Source organism: Uncinocarpus reesii, genomic scaffold, assembly GCF_000003515.1.
Source record: "Uncinocarpus reesii 1704 scaffold_4 genomic scaffold, whole genome shotgun sequence".
Classification (NCBI taxonomy): domain Eukaryota; kingdom Fungi; phylum Ascomycota; class Eurotiomycetes; order Onygenales; family Onygenaceae; genus Uncinocarpus; species Uncinocarpus reesii.
This window is the reverse complement of record NW_003052497.1, coordinates 1288468-1311193: the sequence shown is the minus strand read 5'-3', so window position 1 is coordinate 1311193 and position 22726 is coordinate 1288468. Positions and strand designations below refer to the sequence as shown.

Here is a 22726-nt window from a genome sequence, read left to right as displayed (position 1 = left end):
TAACACCGTCGTTGGAGGATGGAAAGATCTTCGGTGCAGATGCCGGTCCTCGCGGTCTATATAGCAAGTCCCCAGTGCTCTTGGCTAAAGGTTGGAATGGCTGGTGTGTAGATTGTGATATTGCCGCATGGAATCATGCCGCTGGATGATTTACTCCTGGTATGTTTGGACGAGAGAAATGCCAGAGATTGCGAAGAATGGAATCCGCAGCTGACGATTGTAGCCCTAGGTCTCCACCCTTTTGGCCAACGGGCTGATGTTGAGCGCGTCATCTTTTGAACCACAAGAAAAGGCAAATAGCTACGCATTCAAGTCGGTCACAGTTCAGGGTGAGCATACAGAGTGTGTCTCGAGGATATCGTCGAATGCAGATGATCCACGAGTTGATACAACGGGACTCAACCAGTGCTCCACGTGATATAAAAGGATCGACAGCAGCCGTGCTCTCGCTGGGATCAGAATCCCCAGCCCGTCGCATTCCTTTTCCTCCATCATCTGATATCATCATCTGGCCTAGGCCCTACACCAAAGGACGTTTCCATCGGGAGTGCGGTTGCTCAAACGCCAGCCACGAGTCCGAGCATCAAACAGCCCGTCCCTATCAGCCGCCTCAATCATCCAAGGGGCTCAGTTTTTCGTGCGAAAGCAGTTAACTTCCGTGGTGGCTAAACCAATTGCACCCCAAAGAATGCCATTATCAAAATAGTATACCAGCAGATCTATTTACAGTTGGGGTCTTTGAATTGGCTTGATAACGCCTTGCTTCACCATTATGCGAGGCTGAGTGCTCTTTTGGAAAACCTCCTTGGTCGTCCATTCCGGACCTATTGGTAGCCGAAGAGATCGCTCGTACTGCTGCCTTGACTCGAAGGGATGAGGAAGCTGAGAAGCAAGGTATTTTGTATTCTGAACAAAAACAAATTAGCATCTGAGAGCCTGGAAGCAGTCGCGGGATTCTACACACCTTCCTGACGCGCTTTTCGTTGATGATCACTCGATCCAATTTCGCGTCCTTTCTCTTGCTTGGCTTAATACCCTCCACAGTCTTGAAGCTCCTCTGGGCTCTGGCCTCTTTCTTCTCTTTCTTGGTAAGTCCCGAGCCCGTCCAGCTGCCCCATCCAGGGAGAGTGTCTTCAACTACCTTGTCATCCTCGTCCGCGATGGTTTCATGCTTCTCCTTAGTAAACGCTTCCAACACTTCGTCGCCGGCAAAAGCTCTCTTCACTAGCTCCTCGTTTTGAAGTAATACAGGCACGTGTGAATCGTCGTCATCGGAAGAATGGTCACCAGATTCACGGAAATTTTGGCGTGGTTGGCTGGCACCTTTTCGGCCGGATACACTCTTCTTCTGACGGTTGTCCGTTTCAGCAGCCGGAGCCTGAGCCGTGTTATCAATCAATGTAATATCCATGGTTCTATCTACAACATTTTTCTTCTTTCGCGACTGTTTCGTTCCTTCTGTTAGCCAAGGATTGACGTCGTCCTCTTTGTTCGTGGGTTCTGACGGCACCGCAATCCCGTTGCGGCGTGAAGAAGGCTGTCTTGGCTGTTTGGACTTTTTGTCCGTTGTGCCGTTGACACGGATATCAATTTCATCGGCTTCAATTAGATTCGAATTTTCGTTCTCAGAGTCAGGTTCTTCAAATTCTTGTCGAGGTGCAATTGGCCTATGTTTGTCAGAGGGTTTGGTATCATCCTTGCCGAAGCGCTGACGACCAGCCTCCTCGTCGCCAATTTCCGACGCCGACTCCTCGCCAGCAAGTTCACGATCGAGCTTCTTGATTTCCGCTTCATTGGCAGCCTTGCGGGAGGCCTCGGCGTTCTGCATGAACTTCATCGAAAGCAATTTGGCATGTGGCCCTGCGAGCTCTTCTTCTTCTGTACTTCGCGGGGCCAGTTTGCCCAATTTTCGCCTGAGCATCTGAGCCTCGTCTTCTGAACCAATCTCGTTGTCAAACGGATCAACATCGTCTTCCTCTGACTCTGAGCTCGACGAGCCCAAGTAATCCTCATTTTCCACCCGTTTTCCTTCTATCCTCCTCTGGAGCTCTTCTTTTCTTCGCGCTTGCTCAGCTATGCCGGACCGTGTATCCTCATCCCAGTTGGCACGACCTGTTTGTTTCACGCTCTTAGCCCATTTGCTCTCCCGGTGCTTGGCACCCATTCTCATTTCTGCCCTTAGGCGATCAGCTCGTTCGCGGTCTCCATCTTCCATATCTACTCCGGCGGCAGCTAGGGCCTCCCTTTCTCGCTGCTCCACCTTCTCGCGTTCTTTTCGATGTACACGCCGATAAGCTTTGCTTTTGATCTTTTTTATTCGCTTAGCCCGTACTTCTTCTCGGAAAAGTAACTCTCGCGCTTTCCGCAGCTCATTCCGACGTTCCTGTAGATCATGAATCGAAAGTTTATTGGCTTCCAATTCTTCGAACTCTTGGATACGCTTTTCTGTATCCTTGCCGTTCGAAGTCGCTAGACCACTTTCTATCAAAATATTTTGAATTGTAGATTCAAGGTCAGTTCTGGGTTTCGAATCCACTATTTTGGAATCTTGTAAAGGGGCGACCTCTGGAAGCGGGAACGATAAATGTTCGGCACGTCTATTAGCTTTCACGGTGTCAATCCACCTATCTAATGTTTCCTTGCTCTTCTGGTACGCTGCCGTCCGATCAAGGCGATCTTGTTCCCGTTTAGACAGAGGGACGTCCAATTTCCCGGGAATGCCGCCGGTTTTGGGCCTTCTTCTCAGTGACCTCAGCTTGAAGGTGCTTCAAGGAGCCTTTCATACGAGTATCGGAAATGGTAGGTAACAGATCGGCCACGGTGAGTTATCGGCTTGATATCAAGCCAAACTCTGTAGGTTCACTGCCTTGGAGTGTGACCGAAGGGCCTATGACTGACTTCTCTTTGTCCGTACTCTCTGGCTCAAGAGCATGAACGAATCTTTGAAGCTTCGACAGACCACGCATTGTCTGTAGCCTCGTCTTCGGATATAGACAAATCAGATTCGTCGTCGGCCTCCTCTTCGCTTTCCGAGCCCGTAGATGACGCATCATCACTATCTGTATCTTCGTGGGTAGCCTGCTTTCGTGTTTTGGACGCGGTTTTCCGTTTCTCTTCTTCCGATTCCTCAGCGTTCATGTCCCAGGCAGCGGCCAAATCAACCGCATCCACTCCAAGATCATCATCCATCTCAGCATCTGATGCACCATCTTCGTCATTCGACTCGCTTTGAGGTAAATCCCTCTTTCCACCCTTGGGTTTTGCCTGGGAATTCTTTCTCGTTGAGCTAGCACGAAACGAGTAGCCCTCGAAGCGTTCCTCATCACTCGAGCCAAAAGCGTTGTCGCTATCGATCTCACTGTCATTTTCGCTATCCACCTTGCCTACTGTCCACTCATTGCCCTCGCTATCACTTCCGGCATCACTCTGGCCGGAATCCTCTGTTCTTCTTCTCTTCGAAGGACCATCGTCATCATCCACCTCCTCATCATATCCACGCTTGCGCCTGGAGTCATAATCGTCCTCGTCGCCCAATCGATGCTTTTTAACCCCCAGCTTTTGTGGTACTTCGCGTTCGGCGATAGCTAGCGCATCAAGGCCTCGTCCGAGCTTGCGTTTTCCACCGCCGGATTTAGATTTCGCAGGGTCATTTTTGAGGTTATTAAGGACGTTCGATCGTCTGCCCGACATGACTGGATTCGTCTGTTCGCAGCCAGTAAATGCACTGAGAACTGGTGATCTGAAAGCTGCGCTGAAATGCTCGCGATAATTTTCTGATGGTCCGTGTGTGGCACCAGCGATCCCTGCCCGCAGTGACTGCTATGGCATACCATAGCAGCCAATCCACATTTATAAAAAATTCTCAAAAAAAAAATGGCAGAATCCAATTTTGCCATTGTGATGAGTCATAACAACACATCAATTCTAACAACACTAAATTTCAAACTTTTTGTTTCTTTAGTGCTGTCACAAAATAGAGTGGTTATGATAAGGAGGCTTCTCCAGATCACTCATGTGTAGTTTCTGAAAGACTTCCTCAGGCTCATCTAATATCATATCACTATCAAAAGATTTCCAGATTCACTTGAAAACACACAATATATCTCTGAAAAGTCAAAAGAAAGATATTAATTATATTATAAATATTCAACACCACAAATTTCATTTAAATATATTTGAAATTTTCATCTTTTAAGCAACACTGTCCTCAGCACTTGTTGTCAAACACTCATGTTGGTAAAGATGATTCAGATTCTACTGATTAAAAACATCTTCATCAGCCCACATCTGTGTCAATATAGATTGTGCTTGCAGTCTATATTGAATATTAAGATCTGAATAATGTGCATTGAGTAATTCCATAGCCTCATTACCTCATGTCATTATATCATCAATATTGATTTTTGGCACTGGACACATTTGTGGAACAATTTCATCAATCACTCTCTCTGTCTTCTTATTTTTCTCAGCTCTAATATTGATAGTCAGCAAATGAATATTATAATATTAAAATTTTCATTTTACTCACATTTGCTGTGCTCATCACTTCTGAGCATGTGTTTGTGGTGCAGATGGACTTTAAGACACACAACTATATAATCTCTTGTGACTATGAGAATAAGTATTATTATCATGTTGAGTAACTAGATTTAAGAGTGCAGCTGCAGCTTCCATCTCATTCACATGATCACTTGAATTCAGATCAGTCAAAGAACTTTATTGTGATGATGAAATGAAATCAGATAGATTGAGAGTTGCTTGACTGATTGCTGATGACTTTAGCTTTTTAATTTTTATATGAATTTTCTTTTTTATTCTCACTGCTGATTCATCTTTCTCATTTGAGAATTCATCTTCAACTGATTCTTTACAGATAATTACCATATTGATATATTCTGCACTGAAATATTTATTCAGTAATTTCTAACATTCAACTTTTGTGTACTGTGCAGATGTTGCAGATAAGAAGCTCAGAATTGTCTGATATTTTCTCTTAATCTTCTGAAATTTTAATAATAATTTAATTATATCATCTGGCATTTTACTGTAGTTGATTTTTGATACTTGCTTCATAATTTTATTCAAAAAATCATTATAGTTATATACTGTCTTTCTTAAATCAATGAAGACTATCAAAGACTCTATACAATCAGCATGCATGTTGAAATAAGTTATGTACTCTTTCTTATCAAGCAAAGTCAATTCTCTTTCAGTTATGCTCAGATTGTTGCTCCACATAAGATACAAGAAGATTGAAATGATCTTTTCATTAGTGACAACTGCACACTTTTCTTTTCTCAAATTTTTAATAACAGAATTTTGATGAGCTGATTCCACTGTCTGATGATTTTTATTGACACTTGAGAATTATTATTTTGCTTGTGAAATGTGCACTCTCTTAGATGAAGTGCTGAGATCAACATACTCTACATCTCAAGAAACAATAAACTCTGTTGAATAGTTTGTTAAATAATTATTTGCATTCATTGTGGGCTCTTCCAAAGCAGATGTGGTTGATGGTAAGATAGTGACAATAGAATTTATAAGATTGCAACTTGTACAAGATATTCAATTCTCATTATATTTCATTCCATTAGCTGGGCAATATTTTGCATTTGCTCATAAGAAAGACATACTGAGTGATTGATTTTGTAAATTGATCATTAAGAAGACTGATGAAAATTCTTTTGTGTGTACTTTCTCATTAAAATAAGATAAATCTTAATTAGATTAATTCATTTCTCATTTCAGCAGAAACTCAATCAAAGACATCTACTGAGTGTGGGAACAGATTAAGAGCAGATGCTGCATCAGCTGTGCAGTGATTATATATTCTCTGCTGAAGCAACATATATGCTGTCTGATGAGATAACTCTTCAAATAAATCAGAAGTCAAATTAATCAATTAACTGCAATTAAAATTAATGTTCTTCATGCATTCATGACATTAGACTAATGTTTCTCTGAACAGATACTCATCCTCATCTAATATTATTTAACAAGTGAGTCTTGAAGAACAGAGTAATCTGCACATACCTCATCCAGCCATATTCTGCTCTATACTATTCAAAACCACTTGATCAAACTCCACATTATATTACTGTACATCTTCAGCTGAATAGAAATAGTTTTTTGAAGATTTGTCAACCACCACATGTGTTCATCTGAACTGTTTTCAAATGAAATAAGTGTTTCAGAAGTTGGTAAACAAGCTCACTTCATTATGAATAGATGACATGTACATAGTCAGAAGAGCAATCTGATCTGAAATAATATTATCACTGTAGAAATCTTCTTTCTTTAAGTAACAAAAATAGTTTTGGTTGAGTGTTAGCAGTAGAAGCAAATACATATGAAAATCATCTATATATTATTAAAATAAAAGAATTTTGATCAGCTGGCCTCATCATATCTCTATATACTGATTGACAATACTTGTTCTGAAGAAATAACAATCAGACAGTACAACAGATTCAGTACTCTGTCACAGTTATTAATAAATAGCAGTTATTAAAACAGTCTCATCACTTCTGTCTGATCTTATCACAGTTGATTGCTTCTCTATTGTCTTAACAACTCTCAAATATTGCTTTAGACAACTGATAGCAGTTCATACACTGATGTTAATATATGCTCAAATAATATATCTAGCATACACATCAATCATCACATATATCTCAATGTCAAACTCTGCCAACTTAAGATACTCATCAACTGATCATATATAATCCAGTCTGAAGATAATATAAGCACTGCAGTGATGCTGAAAGTCATGATGTCTGTCAGACATTAAATGTGGTGCAACATGTCAGATCATCTCATGTAAATAATTATTAATTCAGTGTAACATCAGTATCAGAATCAAAACATGTCAACATGTGCCAGCACTCATCATGATATAACTGTATCTTGTCTCTGAAGATAGGTGTGAAACATTCATGTATTATAGTCTTCAATCACATCAGAATTGAGCTCTGCAATCATTTTATTTCTCAAGATCAGCATCTGAGCTGTGAAGATCTCAGCATCTGTCTGTTGAAGTAGCTGAATTTGAGTTTGCAGTTGATGTAGTATTCTGAATTTGATATCAAATTCTTTCTTCCAAAGCATGTTCAGCATCTTCTTTTCAGACAGTTAGACATTGTAATATAAATCATATATTTTCTCTTAAATCTTCAACTGTAACTCAATATTTGACTGAACTGAATTCACATACTTCTTCACACCCCATTTCTTAAATCATTTTTGTAGAATGTGTTGAGTGATTTTAATATTATAATTATGGTGAAGATGATCTGTCAAGTCTTTAAATGTCAAGTCATTTTTATAAAGACACACAAGCTCTAGTCAATGAGACTTAAGATCAATAATCTTTTGAGACATTGTTATGAATAGAAATTGCAGAAAGAGAAGCTGAAAGAATAAGAAATGAATGCTAACAAAAAAAACACAAATTTAGTATCTATTTTTGTTTAGTCAAACTTTCTGATTATATCTAACTAGTGGTTATCAGAGTGATAGTTATGTACATACTTGCAGGTAACTAGTTAGTGCTCTACAGTTCTCTTATAACTAAATCATAATTTAAATAGTTCCAGACTTAGACTGGGGAAGCCTATCACAAAGCAATAATAAGCTTACTAGTGATCATCTTCAAATTAGAGAACTCTATAAAGTAATTAGATACAAATTAATTGTGTCTCTTTTACTTCTTTCTCTTAATAATATCATAAGACAAGCTCTTCTCTCTCTTCATGACTTTAACAAGTCTTTCAACCAGCTCATCAGCTGGTGCAATCACATAGCTCTCAGATAAAAAATTATCTTCTTCAAGCTTCATTAGTTCACTCTCATTACTGATAGCTCAGTTTCCAACAAGCAGATCTTCATCAACTAGACAACTTGTAGCACTACTGACATTAAAAAGATCAGCATTCAGTTTCACAATTAACTTTGAAATGACTTTCTTAAGAGCACATGTCACTTGTTTTATGTTAAAGCTGTTAGAGATTTGATAGTCATAAATCTTCACAATATTCATCTGACTGATTCACCATACTCATTCCACAGCTTGCATCATGATAGTCTCAGACAACACAGTGTTGAAAAAATGAACATTTCTGCACATGTGCTGCAGATTCAGATCTGAAAAGTTAACAGAATATGAACAGACAAACACCATTATCAACTCATGAGATTCATTAAAGATTCACACAAGCTCCATCTGCTCAACAGCATTTAGATGAGCATGAAAGACTCTCATATTAATATCTGCAAGTATGAGTACAGCATTCACAAATGTCTGCTGAGCAGAGAACAGAGTTCAAACAATCATCTTCTCTTATTAAAGAAAGACTTGTTGCATAATGATCAGCAACATGACATGTATTTGAGATAACTTTCTAAAAACAAGTGAGAGCTGCTTCTTGATTATCTCTGAATTCTCAGAATTACAGTTCTTCACAAAAGCATCTTCAAAATCTCTTTTTTTGAAAATATAGTTAAGTCATTTCATCACTAGTTTCTTCTAATCAATGCATCACATTGCTGCAGATATTCTTTCTGATGATATAGAGAAATGTACATATTAAAAGTCTAGTCAAGTCATAAATAGAGCCAGTTGCTGATATTTCACCATATTTCATATAAGTTTTCCATTCTGCAACATGATGATAAGTTTGTGATACAGAGAATCAGTAAGACTCTTGTATTCTTGAAGTTCACCAGACAAGAAAGATGCACTCATGAGCTGATTTTTTGATGATGAAATGTCAGATTCTATTGTGGAATCAGTGCTGAAGAGAATTCTTGAAGTCAGAGTTTATCAGATGAGATATTTTTCTCATATTTTACTGATGCAATTTTCTGCTATGATTTGTGGTACAGACTTGTCTCACACAAATTTCATCATAGCTTTGAAGATAAGTTAAAGAATGGCACTGGAATGATCATCTGACAAGTCAAAAGAGTTCAAGAATTTATTCTCAAGTTTCAATTGAGAAAGTCTGTCTCAGAGAATGTTATTGTCACAGAATAATAAAAGAAATTTAAATTTACAGAAATTGAGATAGAAATTGAATAGAAGAGTAGCAGTCAGACACAAGTAAAAGTCAGCTTTCAGTCAGCACACAGTCTGAGTCTGCATTGTATTCATATTTCAGACTAGATATGCTTCATTCAAGATAACTTATTGAAATTTGTTTTGAAAACAATATAGTCACTGGGAGTTCATTATTGCATATAAGATTTTTGTCATCAATTGAGACACATCATTCTCATGCATTTGTCAAGAAGAAAGTTCAGATGGATCATGTCAAGATGTCAGAGACTGATAGAATATTATTATAACAGTAGACACTTGCTTGTCTTTATTATTAAAGTATTTGAATGAACTAGTCAAGCAATTCTTAATTAAGATATAATCAGCACAGTCATCACAAGCATCATCATAATAAATCACTATCTCTAAGTTCAAAGTTACTTTATCAATTTCATCAATTCATTGATACATCAGAAATGGTGGAACAATAATGAGTCATGACTTTACTGCCATGCATTGTTCTTTGAAAGTGGTCATGTACTTTTTAATAATCTGAAGTAAACAAGTTAGCTAGATACTGTTAGACTGATCTGGGGAAAACTTGCACAACTCACTACAAGAATATAAATTATTGTAACTCAAGTCTTCTCTAGATCAATAACATCTGTCAGAATCACTTCACTCAGCAACTCATTTGCTTCAAACTTCATAATAGCATTAATGACAACCAGCTGTCATGATTTCAGAACAATTGCAGATCTCATTAATTATAAACAGAGTATTTTGAGATTGTTCATGCTGAGCTTGACACAAGCTTTCTCATAGTCTTTCTGCTGGAACTTTGTGTTATTAAAGAACTTCTGAAATTCTTCATACAGATTCACATTCTTCTCTGTAGATGCTATAATTAAGTCAGAGCAAAGCTTCTATTTCCATTGAAAATCTTTATTAGAAAGACAGTACAGATCATTATTCATGATGTTATAAGAAAAATCTGCATCATTATCATCAATCAAGAGAGGTTTGACAGCATGAAGAGTGTGTCTGATCAACTTCATTTTCCAATACAGTTTCTTAAGATTCATGATATCAGATTCTCTGACAAGAGTTAAATACTGCATCAGAATCACAATCTCATCTTTTCAAGTCACTGTTTCAGTCAGCTTCAGAGTGTTTTGAAAATCTAACTGATAGAATGTAGAAGTAATAGATGCATTTAAGTCAGAATATTCAGCACTATTAATGTCTTTACTTAATATGAAATCTGGAGCTTCTGTTCTTGGTCTCTTTGACTGTGCAAGAGATAAGATAGACAAATACTGATGCTTTTGATTTGAATATGGCATGTTCACAATGCTGGTTACTTGCTGCTCTGCTGATACATCTGATGTAGAAGAACATGAATAATCATCATCAGACAGATATAAAGAGAAGTCAGAAATGAAGCTCAATATTTGCTCTGAAAAAGACTTTCAGAATGTCTTTTTGTCTTCTGACAATCACATCTGATTCTCAGCTTCTTAAACAATATCTGAATACAGTAGATGATTTGCTTTTTATTTCAATTTTTTAATATGTGAAGAGGTATGTTCTTGACATAGATACAAATAGATTGACCAGATTAAAGCATTTACTGAATCATCAGAGATGTTCTTTTTATAGAAGATTTTATTTTGGTGTGTGAGATTCCACTTTCTGATGTGATAGATGAATCTGGTCAGATAGTCTTTCAGTTTTCAATCTTCAGTTAAGCTTCAAGAGACAGAGTACTTGCTTTAACTCTGTTTTTCATCATTTATCAGTTAAATAAGAACATTCTTTAAACTTAAGCTGTGTGCTTTATTTTTGCATGCTTTCTTAGTCTTGATCTGTTCAGAGAAGATATAGTTGATGTAAAGATCTTTTCAGTACAGCTTTATTGTAGATTTCTTAAGAAAGACATAAAACTTCTCAAGAGTTGGTATTTGAAGAGTGTTCAGAAGACTGATTTTACTTGTTATCATCTTTACTTTTATTTTTAATACTAGTATTTTATCAGTCATTATATTTTCATTTCAGATAGTGTTTACATACTAGACTTGTCTTCTGTTTCATCAAACATGTTCAAACTGTCAGAGAATAATGATTTGACTTCTGATATCTCTGGTTTATCTGTTGTTATTATTGTTTATTGAAGAATATTAATAGAAGAAACATGATTAGTTGCATCTGTATCTTTTCTTTCATGAGTGAGTCTGGGATGCCTCCCAGCTTATTTTTCATAAGCTAGTCTGAAGATGCCTCCCCAGCTTATTTTTCATAAGCTAGTCTGGAGATACCTCTCAGCTTATTTTTCATGAGCAAGTCTGGGGATGTCTACCAGATTTGTTTACTTGCTATTGAATGAATATTAGTCATATTGCACAACAGCATATAATTCAAATATTAAACTGATTTATATATATCTAGAAAGCTTTCAAAATAGTGATTTCAAGCTACTAGATCAGAATTTGTTAGTTTTGATTCACATCTCAAGCTTTAAATTGGGTGAACCTGCTCCAGCTGAGTATATTTGCTGGTTCAAACACATAGAACTAATATTATAATGAGATCAGTATTATATCACATTCAAAAGCCTCAAATATGAAGCTTAGGCCTGATTTTCTTATCTTTCATGATTTTGGGCAGTGTTTGGTTACTTGAGCAGGTGGTGAGAAGGATGATAGAAAGAATGGTAGAAAGAATGGTAGAAAGAATGATGAAAAGAGTGGATTTTGATTATAAAGATCATGTGCCATTGTGTGTAGTATTTCTTCATGTGTTCCTCATCTACAAGATAAAATGAGATGTTCTTTGCTTGGACTTTGTCTATCAAATTTTGTATGGAATTCATATAGATCTATAGATCAGCAATGTCACAATCTTGAAATCTGGGGTTCCATGCACTAAGGATTGGAAGGCTTGTACTAGTCTAAGATTGATATAGTCTAAACTTATGTAATAAGTGAACACAAAATACTTATGGTGGTGAGCAAAGCAGTGTGCTAGGACTAGTGAATTTTTTTGAAAATGTGGATTGGCCGCTATGGTATGCCGTAGACTGCTGGGCCGAAAGTTAATCCGCAAAAAGTTCCTTGAGCGTCTTCAAGCAATCCTCATTCCAGCCAACTCGCAGTGTCGAAACACAGCCTGGTCGCTATTGTCCTCTCTACCGGGCGGATACTCGGGATTTTCCCATGCGAATGGTTTTGATCCCTTTCTTTCCACTATGTTTAGACCCACACAATCCCTCCAGGTGCCGCCTGCGCCTGACCACGAAGCAGGTTGGCCCGGGCTACTACAAGGGTAACCGCACAGGTTCTATGGGCTTTTTTGGGCGGAAAAAGGGCAGATATGTGATCGACTGGACCAAAGTGCGAACATACGTTGTCCCCGAGGGGCTTTCCGAATTCAAGGTTGGTGCCCTTGCACCGGTATGCGACTCGGGTTACAAAGCTGACTACTACTGACGGTAGCTTACACCATTCGTGACTCGCCGCATGGAGCCGACACGGACTATTTTTACCAAAACAGTTCAATCCGCAGATGGCAGGGACGTGGTTGTTGGAAGAGCCTACGAAGGAAAAGACTTTCTACAGGAGTGGGTGGCGGAGAACGATGAGGAGGTTGCTGAACTCGACCGACGGGAAAAGGAGCTTAACGAGCAATCCGAAACTAAGAAGGATGTATGAGCCCGGATGAATGCTTGTCTTCGAGTTCGAATACATCGACCTAGTCTTCCTCCGTTACTGTGAGATGCTCTTCCGGCGTATTTCCGGCTCGTCGAGCGATCACCACAATACATGTACAGGACGTGATCTCCGACACTGGCACCTTTCTCCTTACTTTACTTGTACGATTAAAATGGACATGGCATATCGGCGAGATCAGCGTTTGTGGATATATCATTGGATTATTAGATTCTGGCGCCTTGTGGGAGGATACATTTTTAGTCAAATAAAGAGACCTTTCTTTAGTGGATCAAACAGAGCCGATTGAATTCTGGTTTTTTTCCGAATGTGAAAATATTTTGATTCCATATGTTCAATCCTTTTACGCGGCTAAAAGAAGTCGTTGACACTGAAGTTTTGTTTGGTCGGCTGTAGGCTTGGTTGCTCGCAATTTGTGGCGAGCTCAGCTAGTGAGCTTCCATCGTCATAATAAATCCGACTAAACTCCTAGGCCTCAGTATTCGACAACCTTCCAAGATGCATTTGGGCCGGGGCAAGAGTATGCTCTATCTATCCAAACCGATGCTCTAACCCAGACGATGGATATGAGAAAAAGCAGCTGAAATCCACTACCTCGTTGTTCCTCTCTCCGATCCTCAACTACCGCCCTCAGTTTCCACGAAACCGATATGTTCCAGTCATTCACAGGCAGCACTCGTCGACCGCGACAGGTGAACCTTTCTAGCCGGTCTTCAACAAATCCGTTCGGAGCGCATCCGCCATCAAATCGCCATCCTCCCTCTGCCCGCGGGCCTCAAGCAACCCTCGCCATCGCACAACGAGAACGTCTTCGGCGACAACAAGAGCGGGACCGATTAAACGCCGGTCGTACTATCCAGCGGGTATGGAGGGGACATAGAAGCCGAAAAGCTACACGCGATACATGGAGAACATGGTGGGACGAAAATGAGCGTGCGAGAAACCCGGGTTATCAGTCACTTGGTGGAACTGCGGGGACGTGGTCAACCGCGCCTGTTCCAACATATGCCTCTGCTCCCGACTGTATCAAGCAGCTTAGGCTCCTTTTGGCTTTTCTAGACTCGGGTAACCAGGAGGACGCTGCTCGACTGGGATACTTTGCTCAGGCTTTCCAGAAAACCGTGGAAGAAACACCGTCGCTCCCTGGGGAAGAAGAATGGACAGTACTTTTGTCTCGGCTTGGGACGACTACCCTACGCGTCATAATGGCAGCGCGACTCACGTCTCCTGCATTTGCCGTAGCTGACCTGCTCCGTCTGCTAATATTCCTCACCAAACTCGTACCAAGGCTTATGGCGCACAAGGCCCGCGAATATTTCCAGGCGATGGCAATCTTGACGGTAAATCTTCGGACGAGGCCTGAAGACGTTAATGTGACAAGGGAGCTGGTTATCGAGGCTGTTCTCGCAATCCTCCAACCCATAAGCCCTGACACTCTAGAGGCTTACGAATGGTTCGCCCGAACCTATCTCACTATTCCGTCTCTGTTCGATTACCTGGGCTCCTTAACGGACCTTGCGGCTGGCGTAAACTACAAGCTTTTAGCATCTATTTTGGACTCTAGTATTCTCCATTCCGAGGAGTTTCTCAGCCCACACAACGTGTCTAGCCGCTTATGGCTCCTTGCATACTTTATCTACTTCCACCGACATGTCTTGGGTTCGAGAATCACCGTACAAGCTCCAGAAGGTCTGTTCGTGAAGGGGGTGTCGTCCCTATTAAGTTCTGTAGCGGCGGAAATTCGACAAAGGATCGATATAGGAGAAGAAGAAGAAGAAGAAGAAGAAGCAGGCGACGATGATGAAACCCGCACGGCGTCAAGCGCGCTGCCATCTTTTGTACGGAATGAGTTGTTGACTCTCGTTAATCAGGGCAGCATCACACAACTTTTATCCCGAGCAGGGGTAGATAAAGTACGCGGAATGAATGCTGAGGCGGAAGATGAAGCAAAAAGTCTGGCCACATATGCTCTAACCCTACTAAGGATATTTCCTCGTCGCAGCGATGAGATTCGGATGTGGCTATACTTGGGATCAGCGTCCGCCGCTGAACGGGGACTTGCAACGGATTCACGAGTACCTGCTATCAAGTATTTCTGGAGTGCAACTAGGTCGACAAAGGTATATCGTATTGCAATTGAAAGTCCCCCTGATATCCTAGGGATGCTAAAAGCTGGATCCGGTAATAATGCCCAGCTTGATTCAACTTGGCGAGGGCACGAACAGGAATGGACCATTATTCTTCTTTTCCTTGAGCTTTACACCTTTCTTTTGAAGGTGCTGGACGACGAAGAATTTTTCTCTGGTGGATCGCCAAACGACTTTGCAGTCAAGACAGGTATTTCGTGGACCAAGGAAAGTACTCTACCGCTTACAGACGTGAAGGACTTGACAATTTTCCTGAAAAATTTGGCCTTCACTTTATACTGGAACGCAGCCGAGCTGGCCTCAAACGATGCAGACTCGGAACGTGTTGGGATACGCGACTATTTTAATATCAATTCTTTTTCTGCCGTACAGACACCAAAAACTTCGAATTCGAAACCAAAGAATAAGGAGCTCGGGGGAGTGACTGGAATACCTCTGGAATACTTCAAGGGATTGGTAACCGGGCTATTAAGGATGGTCCATGAGCGGGAGTAAGTTCATTCTTGTTGATGGTGGCTAAATTGACCTACTAACCCCTGAACCAGTTCACGCCGAAAATTTCTGCCTGATGGCCATTGGCTGATGACGGATCGATTCGATATGGCTGGATTTATTTCCGCCGTCGTAGCCGAGGAAGAAAATAGACACCAATTGCAAGACGATGGACAATCAGACCTAGAGGACGAAGCTCTTGAAGACGGTGATCTAGGCCACTCTCTTGGGCTAATAGGCACCGGTCGAGCGCAACAACTACGGCGAACAGAGCTTCTAAGACAGAGACAACATCGGGCGGCTCGTAAAAAGGAGTTGGAGGCGGTTGCTCCCCGACTGGAAATTTTACGCAACATGCCTTTTTTCATTCCCTTCGAGACCAGAGTACAGATTTTTAGAGAATTTATCTACAGGGACCAAATACGGAGACGAAAGGGAAATGTTGATCCCGACTCATGGCGCCTGTCTGTTGCTCATAGCTCGATGGGTCTCAACGAAGATGGTCGTACGATGGCGCACGATATACTGGCTAAACATCATGCAAATATAAGGCGTGAAAACCTGGTTGAAGACGCATTTGAACAATTTTACCCTCTAGGCGAAGGGTTGAAGGAACCTATCCAGATTACGTTCATCGACAAATTTGATACAGTCGAGGCAGGTATTGACGGCGGAGGGGTGACAAAGGAATTCTTAACAAGCGTGATAAGCGATGCCTTTGATCCTTCTGGCACTTTGAGTCTCTTCTCAGAAAATGACCAGCATTTGCTATTTCCCAACCCAACGGCCGTGGAGCAGCGAAAAGCGTTGCTTCGTCAAGCAGGAGTCCCTGAGAGGAGTGTTGAATGGAATCAACAAATTAGAGAATTGCTGAAACGATTTGAATTCCTTGGCCGGATTATTGGAAAGTGTCTCTATGAAGGCATCTTGGTCGATGTTAATTTTGCGGGATTCTTCCTCTTGAAATGGGCATTGACTGGAGGGTCGAGTTCTGCATCCAAAGAATCGGCGTATCGTGCTAATCTTAATGACGTTCGGGATCTGGACGAGAGTCTATATCAAGGCTTGGTAGGTCTTCACGCAACTGCCTAGCAGCATACCCGTTGCTAATGTGTGTTTTATAGTTGCAACTCAAGAATTATCCTGGCGATGTGGAGGACTTTTCTCTCAATTTTACTGTCACTGATACCGTTACGGTTCCCGGCACTGGTATAGATGACCCAGAGAAGACGCAAAGCATTACAAGAGATCTCAAGCCAAACGGATCCAATATCGCGGTAACGAATCAAAATCGACTGGTGTACATTTCTTACATTGCACGCCACCGACTTCAAGCCCAACCCTACCTGCAAACAAACGCCTTTCTGCAGGGCGTTGGCCAAATTATCCAGCCCTCGTGGCTTTCCATGTTTAACCAAGGCGAGCTACAGAGACTAATTGGCGGCGATGCGGGAGAAGTAGATGTTGCGGACCTTAGACGCAACACACTGTATAGCGGCGTATACTCCCTAGGCGAAGATATGGAGGAGCATCTAACCGTCAAGCTATTCTGGCAAGTCATGGAGTCGATGTCTAACGCAGACCGACAAAAAGTGTTAAAATTCGTCACGTCAACTCCCCGCGCACCGCTTCTGGGATTTAGCCATTTGAATCCGCGATTCAGCATCCGCGACTCCAGCTCTGATGAAGAACGGCTGCCCAGCACGAGCACGTGTGCGAACCTTTTGAAACTGCCGCGTTATACGAGCGCGAAGACCCTTGAGCAGAAACTTATGTATGCGATCAACTCTGGGGCGGGATTTGATCTGAGTTGAACAGTAGCAAAACGTATAAAGTTAGATACGCGATGCATCGGTGCTGCTGCGTGGTTGGTACTTATTTTAGACGAACCCGAGGAACGGCACACAGTCATGGAGGCATACAGAGGGCGTTTCGTTCAGGCAGTTGTTTGCTTCTTTGCCACTCTAAGCATAGTCTCTTTGACACTTTACGCATATTCCGCTGTTTGTAGATAAGAATATAGGCAACAGTGCATTATCCGGTGTATGTCTGGGCACATTTGATCAAAGAGCTTCAGCCACAGCCCCAGCGAAGGAGTTAGTTAGTTCAAAGCGGAGCACAATGCCGCCCGTCGAGGCCCTTCAGCGCAAGTCTGGTAAGTTTGCCAGGAAGGCTCCAGTTCTCGCAGCTGGAGCACAAGGCAAAAGGGAAAAAGTCGAAGCGAGCAGAAAAGCACAATCGACGCCGGCCCGATTAGGCTTAGCGCGATATCACAAAATTTCGAATTCGGTTTTTGGCAAAAAAAGTTGCAGCTTTCGCCCTCGCTCTTCACTCTCTCTCTCTTCCTCTCTGCCATCCGCAAATCGCGCTCTCGACAAGAAGCCCTCTTTTTTCTTACTGACGCTGTTTTCAGGCTACGTTGGAAAATCGTTTCTTTCGACTGTTGTTTTCGCCTGCCCCCTCCCCCTGCCTGAAAATTACTCGTAACCTCTCAAAAAAACACCTGCCTCTCTTCGAGGTTTTCGTGGTAAGTGGCCCTGGTGCTTCTTTGTGGCATATTGTATCTCACTTCACCTTCCACCTCCCATCGTCCACCACGCCCCTCCCCATTCGATTCCCACACGGTTTAAGAGCAAGAAGATCATTCCCGTCCCCCTGACTGTGTGTTTTTCGCCAAGTTGCTGAGCTCGACAGCCTCTTTGATCCTTTTGCGAGGTTCGTTGGTTACTTCCGTCTCACATGACAACAAGGAGCGCACACAAACACATCAAGCAAAATCCTTTTTTCGATTTCTTTTGCTTTCGACATCACTGAGTACAGAATGCTGATGCCTGTCTTTCCCTAGATCTTAAAAAACTAGAAAAGCCAAAATGTCTGCAGACACCGCTACCAACCCTCCAGTTGACACAGTTCCAGGTGCTGCACCTGAGTCTGCCACGAACGGCACTGATGCCAACACGACCACCGATGCCACCGCCGGTGACGGCCAGGCTCCTTCCTCGACCACCGCGACCGCTCAACCCCACTCCGCCTCTCTCTATGTCGGCGAGCTAGACCCCTCTGTTACGGAGGCCATGCTTTTCGAACTTTTCTCCTCGATTGGTCAAGTCGCTTCCATCCGTGTATGCCGCGATGCGGTTACCAGAAGGTCCCTGGGATATGCCTACGTCAATTACAATAACACTGCCGATGGTGAGCGCGCACTGGAGGATCTAAACTACACTTTGATCAAGGGCCGTCCTTGCCGTATCATGTGGTCTCAGCGTGATCCTGCTCTCCGCAAAACTGGCCAGGGCAATGTCTTTATCAAGAATTTGGACACCGCGATTGATAACAAAGCTCTCCACGACACATTCGCCGCCTTTGGTAACATTCTAAGCTGCAAGGTGGCCCAGGATGAATTCGGCAATTCCAAGGGCTATGGTTTCGTCCACTACGAGACTGCTGAAGCTGCGCAGAATGCCATCAAACACGTCAACGGCATGTTGTTGAACGACAAGAAGGTGTTTGTTGGTCACCACATCGCCAAAAAAGATCGTCAAAGCAAGTTCGAGGAAATGAAGGCAAACTTCACTAATGTCTATGTGAAGAATATTGACCAGGATACCACGGACGAAGAGTTCCGGGAGCTCTTTGAAAAGTTTGGCGAAATTACCTCCGCTACCCTTGCCCGTGACTCCGAATCGGGCAAGAGCCGAGGCTTTGGATTTGTCAACTTCACCAGTCACGAAAGCGCCGCCGCTGCTGTTGATAACCTGAATGAAAAGGATTTCAAGAGCCAAAAGCTCTATGTCGGGCGTGCTCAAAAGAAACATGAGCGCGAGGAGGAACTTCGCAAGCAGTACGAGGCAGCTCGCATCGAGAAGGCGTCAAAATACCAGGGAGTCAACCTCTATATCAAGAACTTGAGCGACGACATTGACGACGAAAAATTACGGGATCTCTTCAGCGGCTACGGTACTATCACCTCTGCCAAGGTAATGCGTGATAACCTTGCCGCGGAGTCTTCCTCCGATTCCGAAAAGGAGGCCAAATCGGAGGGCAAGGAAAACGAACCCCCCGAAGAATCCAAGGATGAAGCCGCTGAGAAGGCTGAAACTAAGGATACCAAGGAAGCCAAAACGGAATCAAAGAAAGCTGATAAGAAGCTTCTTGGAAAGAGTAAAGGCTTTGGATTTGTCTGCTTCAGTAGCCCCGATGAAGCCTCGAAGGCTGTCACGGAGATGAATCAGCGTATGGTGAACGGCAAGCCTTTATACGTCGCTCTAGCCCAACGCAAAGATGTTCGAAGAAGTCAAGTAAGCTGCATTGTTGTTCGGACTTCAAAAACTAGTACTAACCTCATGAATAGCTTGAGGCAAGCATCCAAGCTCGCAACACGATTAGACAACAGCAGGCAGCCGCCGCTGCTGGCATGCCACAACCAGTAAGTTTACCACATCCCGTCAATAGAACAGAAACTAATACGAATGCCAGTTCATGCAGCCTCCAGTGTTCTATGGCCCTGGCCAACAAAACTTCCTTCCAAATCAACGCGGCGGTATGCCATTCCAGCAGCCCGGCATGGTTATTCCACAGATGCCTGGTGGCCGGCATGGCCAATTCAGCGGATTCCCTGGCCAGCAAGGTGGCCGTGGAATGAACCCCAACCAGCAAATTCCTCCCAATGCATATGGCCTTGGTGCTCAGGGTCTGCCAATTAGTATGCAAGGCGGAATGCCCAACGGCCTTAACTATCCCCAGATGGCCCAAGTGCAAGCTCCATTTGGTAGAGGACGTGGCCAGGTTCCTGCCGTGCAGGGAATGCCACCAAACGTTCAAGGAATGGGACCCAATGCTCAATTTGGACGCGGAATGCCAATGCAACAAGGTATGGGACGTCCAGGACAAGCCGGCCGTGGACAAGGACCAGCCCAAGCCGCAGGTCAACGCGACGAAACCTCTAGTCCAAGTGGCCTCACCCTCCAGATGTTGAATGCCGCACCACCCGCACAACAGAAACAGATGCTTGGTGAAGCGATTTACCCAAAGATTCATGCCCATCAGCCTGAACTCGCTGGTAAGATCACGGGTATGCTCCTAGAGATGGATAACGCCGAATTACTTGCCTTGTAAGTGTTCCTATTGAAATTCTTTCTCTAGTTTTATCACTCACAATTTATAATTAGGGTCGATGATGATACCGCCCTCAAGGCCAAGGTTGACGAAGCCCTCACAGTATATGATGAATATGTAAAGAACAAGGGTAGTGAAAGTGGCGACGCTGCACCTGATGTCAGCAAATCGAAGGATGCTGGTCAAGAAGCTACGGAGGAAACGAAGTCTTAGATTGTAACAGACTGGATGACCTTTTGACTCGGGCTTTTCTTTTCTTGATGTGATGTCCTTTATGATTATTTTTCATGTGTGACTACGTTCCTTTTAGCTCATATGTCTATGTATGCCTGCACTGATATTCTGCTGTTTCGGAGCTTCATGTTAAAGACGGCGTTCTTAATGGATATCCATGAGGCCTTCCGTCGGTGATGCAGAGATACCATCCTCCATCCTGCGCTTTTTCTTTCACCTCATTCCTCCTCCGCGTCCCTGTCTCTCAGCTTCCTACGCATCCAATTTTTCTGTTTCTTGCAGACTGCTCAGCAGTATCAAGATCCGAGGCATGATTTCCTCTTCTTTTTTTCTTTTCCACGTTAGGACGGAAGGGAAGGCAAAAGTTCTTTGGGCTGGATGGGCTTCTTCCTCGTATATGTGTCTGTCCCTTGCTTGGTACAGTTCAGTGTTGAGAGTAATCAGCAGATTGTTATTTCAACTCTCTTCTCTTCTCCCTGTAACCTTTCTCCGAGTGAACAATGAGCTTTGAGGCTTTCATGTACATCATCATAGAGTGTGCCTTGTGTTTTGTTGCTCGTTCCGCCCTTGCTTGTGCAAAGGATGGAGCAAGGCGGACGGTGACAAGCACAAGGGCTTCCTAGTTGAAAAGCAGTTTGATCAACCGCTCTTCTCCAGCGGATATATTACTCTCTCATCTACGAGTAGCATCATGTGCTTTTCTGGATTGCACTCTTGAGTTCGAAGTCCTCATCTCCACCTTTCTGCGCTCTAGTAAGCTAAATCGCGGAGTTAAGACGAGGTGGAGCGAATGATTGATAATCGAGCAAGTTCATACCAGACACTGAACTATAAAGCCGGACAGGAAGGCCGTGGGAAAATGAATTCGGCATTATATATCCATCCTCAGGTGGCTTTTGGATAGTTAACCACCTCATGATGGGATTCGAATCTTTTCAAGCCGGCGGTGCTGATAGCACTTTGGCCGGAGCTTATGTGACCTTGCCGACCACATGTATGGTTTACGGAAGAGGTGAGCTCATTTGCCGGCTGTGCACGTTATCTTCCTTTTGTCCTGACGGCTTTCAAGGATTCAAAAACAAATTACCGCAGCTTCTTTCGGATCTTGGTGTCTCCAAGGCTTTTATCATCACCGGAAAGTCCCTTCGTGAAAAGACGCCTGTCATCGCGGACCTTGAAAATGTTCTAGGACGTGCCCACGCAGGGACATATAGCGGCGTGCGGCAGCACGCGTGAGTTTTACCCAATTTACCCAAGTTAATAAACAGCATTGCGGATAACAAACTACGCTCTCTAGTCCCATAGCGGATATACAGGCCGCCTTATCCCAAGTCCAAGAAACGGGCGCCGATGTCCTCATATCTGTTGGCGGGGGATCGCCAATCGACTCCGCTAAAGTCGTTGCATATCACATTCATAGGCAAACTGGGAACTGGATACCCAGTATTGCCATCCCGACGACATTGAGTGTGGCGGAAACGACCGGCGCTGCTGGATATACGAGTGAAGATGGGAGGAAGATTGCAGTTGCTGATCAGGAGCTTGCACCGAAAGGTACGGAACAAATTGTGTCCTGATCCCTTCTACAGCGCATTAGTTAGCTGATTGAGATGTTGTATAGCTATCCTGTATGATGGAGACCTCGCGCTTCATACTCCGATGAGATTATGGCTAAGTTCTGGGGTAAGCCGGCTAATGGTTCCAGCATCCCCTTGCCTGTCAGAGCGCTGATTACGATATCTAGGTTCGAGCAATTGACCACGCCGTTGAGCTCCAATATCACCCCGAAGCCCCAGAAGTTCCCATCAAAGCCTGGCTCGCGATGCGCTCCGTGAACTATTCACGCTCCTCCCGCAAACCTGCAAGAACCCACAAGACCCAGATATCAGGCAAAATCTCCAACTAGCTGCCTATTCCTCTCTCTTCCCGTTCCACTTCACCAAAAAACTGGGGCTAAGCCACACCATCGG

General features: G+C 43.1%; 5 protein-coding genes across 5 annotated transcripts in view; 4 read left to right on the top strand and 1 right to left on the bottom strand.

Annotated features, from left to right (window-relative positions):
- Positions 1-723: 723 nt before the first annotated feature.
- On the bottom strand, positions 724-3690 carry UREG_06560 (uncharacterized protein; the record flags this gene model as incomplete). The annotated part of the gene is made up of 3 exons (XM_002583547.1): positions 724-906; positions 965-2735; positions 2960-3690. 3 exons carry the CDS (start codon positions 3688-3690, stop codon positions 724-726), a joined length of 2685 nt encoding a protein of 894 aa, XP_002583593.1.
- An 8414-nt stretch (positions 3691-12104) lies between these two features.
- On the top strand, positions 12105-12750 carry UREG_06559 (uncharacterized protein; the record flags this gene model as incomplete). The annotated part of the gene is made up of 3 exons (XM_002583546.1): positions 12105-12107; positions 12343-12492; positions 12535-12750. The coding sequence occupies 3 exons, from the start codon at positions 12105-12107 to the stop codon at positions 12748-12750; spliced, it is 369 nt and encodes a 122-aa protein (XP_002583592.1).
- A 668-nt stretch (positions 12751-13418) lies between these two features.
- On the top strand, positions 13419-17221 carry UREG_06558 (uncharacterized protein; the record flags this gene model as incomplete). Its single annotated transcript, XM_002583545.1, has 3 exons — positions 13419-15406; positions 15461-16475; positions 16532-17221. The coding sequence occupies 3 exons, from the start codon at positions 13419-13421 to the stop codon at positions 17219-17221; spliced, it is 3693 nt and encodes a 1230-aa protein (XP_002583591.1).
- Positions 17222-18277: 1056 nt separating this feature from the next.
- On the top strand, positions 18278-20735 carry UREG_06557 (polyadenylate-binding protein; the record flags this gene model as incomplete). The annotated part of the gene is made up of 4 exons (XM_002583544.1): positions 18278-19705; positions 19759-19833; positions 19884-20518; positions 20576-20735. The coding sequence occupies 4 exons, from the start codon at positions 18278-18280 to the stop codon at positions 20733-20735; spliced, it is 2298 nt and encodes a 765-aa protein (XP_002583590.1).
- Positions 20736-21674: 939 nt separating this feature from the next.
- UREG_06556 (uncharacterized protein) overlaps positions 21675-22726 on the top strand; it is a gene marked incomplete at both ends in the record, with an annotated part of 1631 nt that continues 579 nt past the window's right edge. The window contains 4 exons of the mRNA XM_002583543.1: positions 21675-21768; positions 21826-21988; positions 22054-22310; positions 22378-22439. Coding sequence (XP_002583589.1) covers positions 21675-21768; positions 21826-21988; positions 22054-22310; positions 22378-22439 — 576 coding nt within the window. The remainder of the gene's footprint in view (positions 21769-21825; positions 21989-22053; positions 22311-22377; positions 22440-22726) is intronic.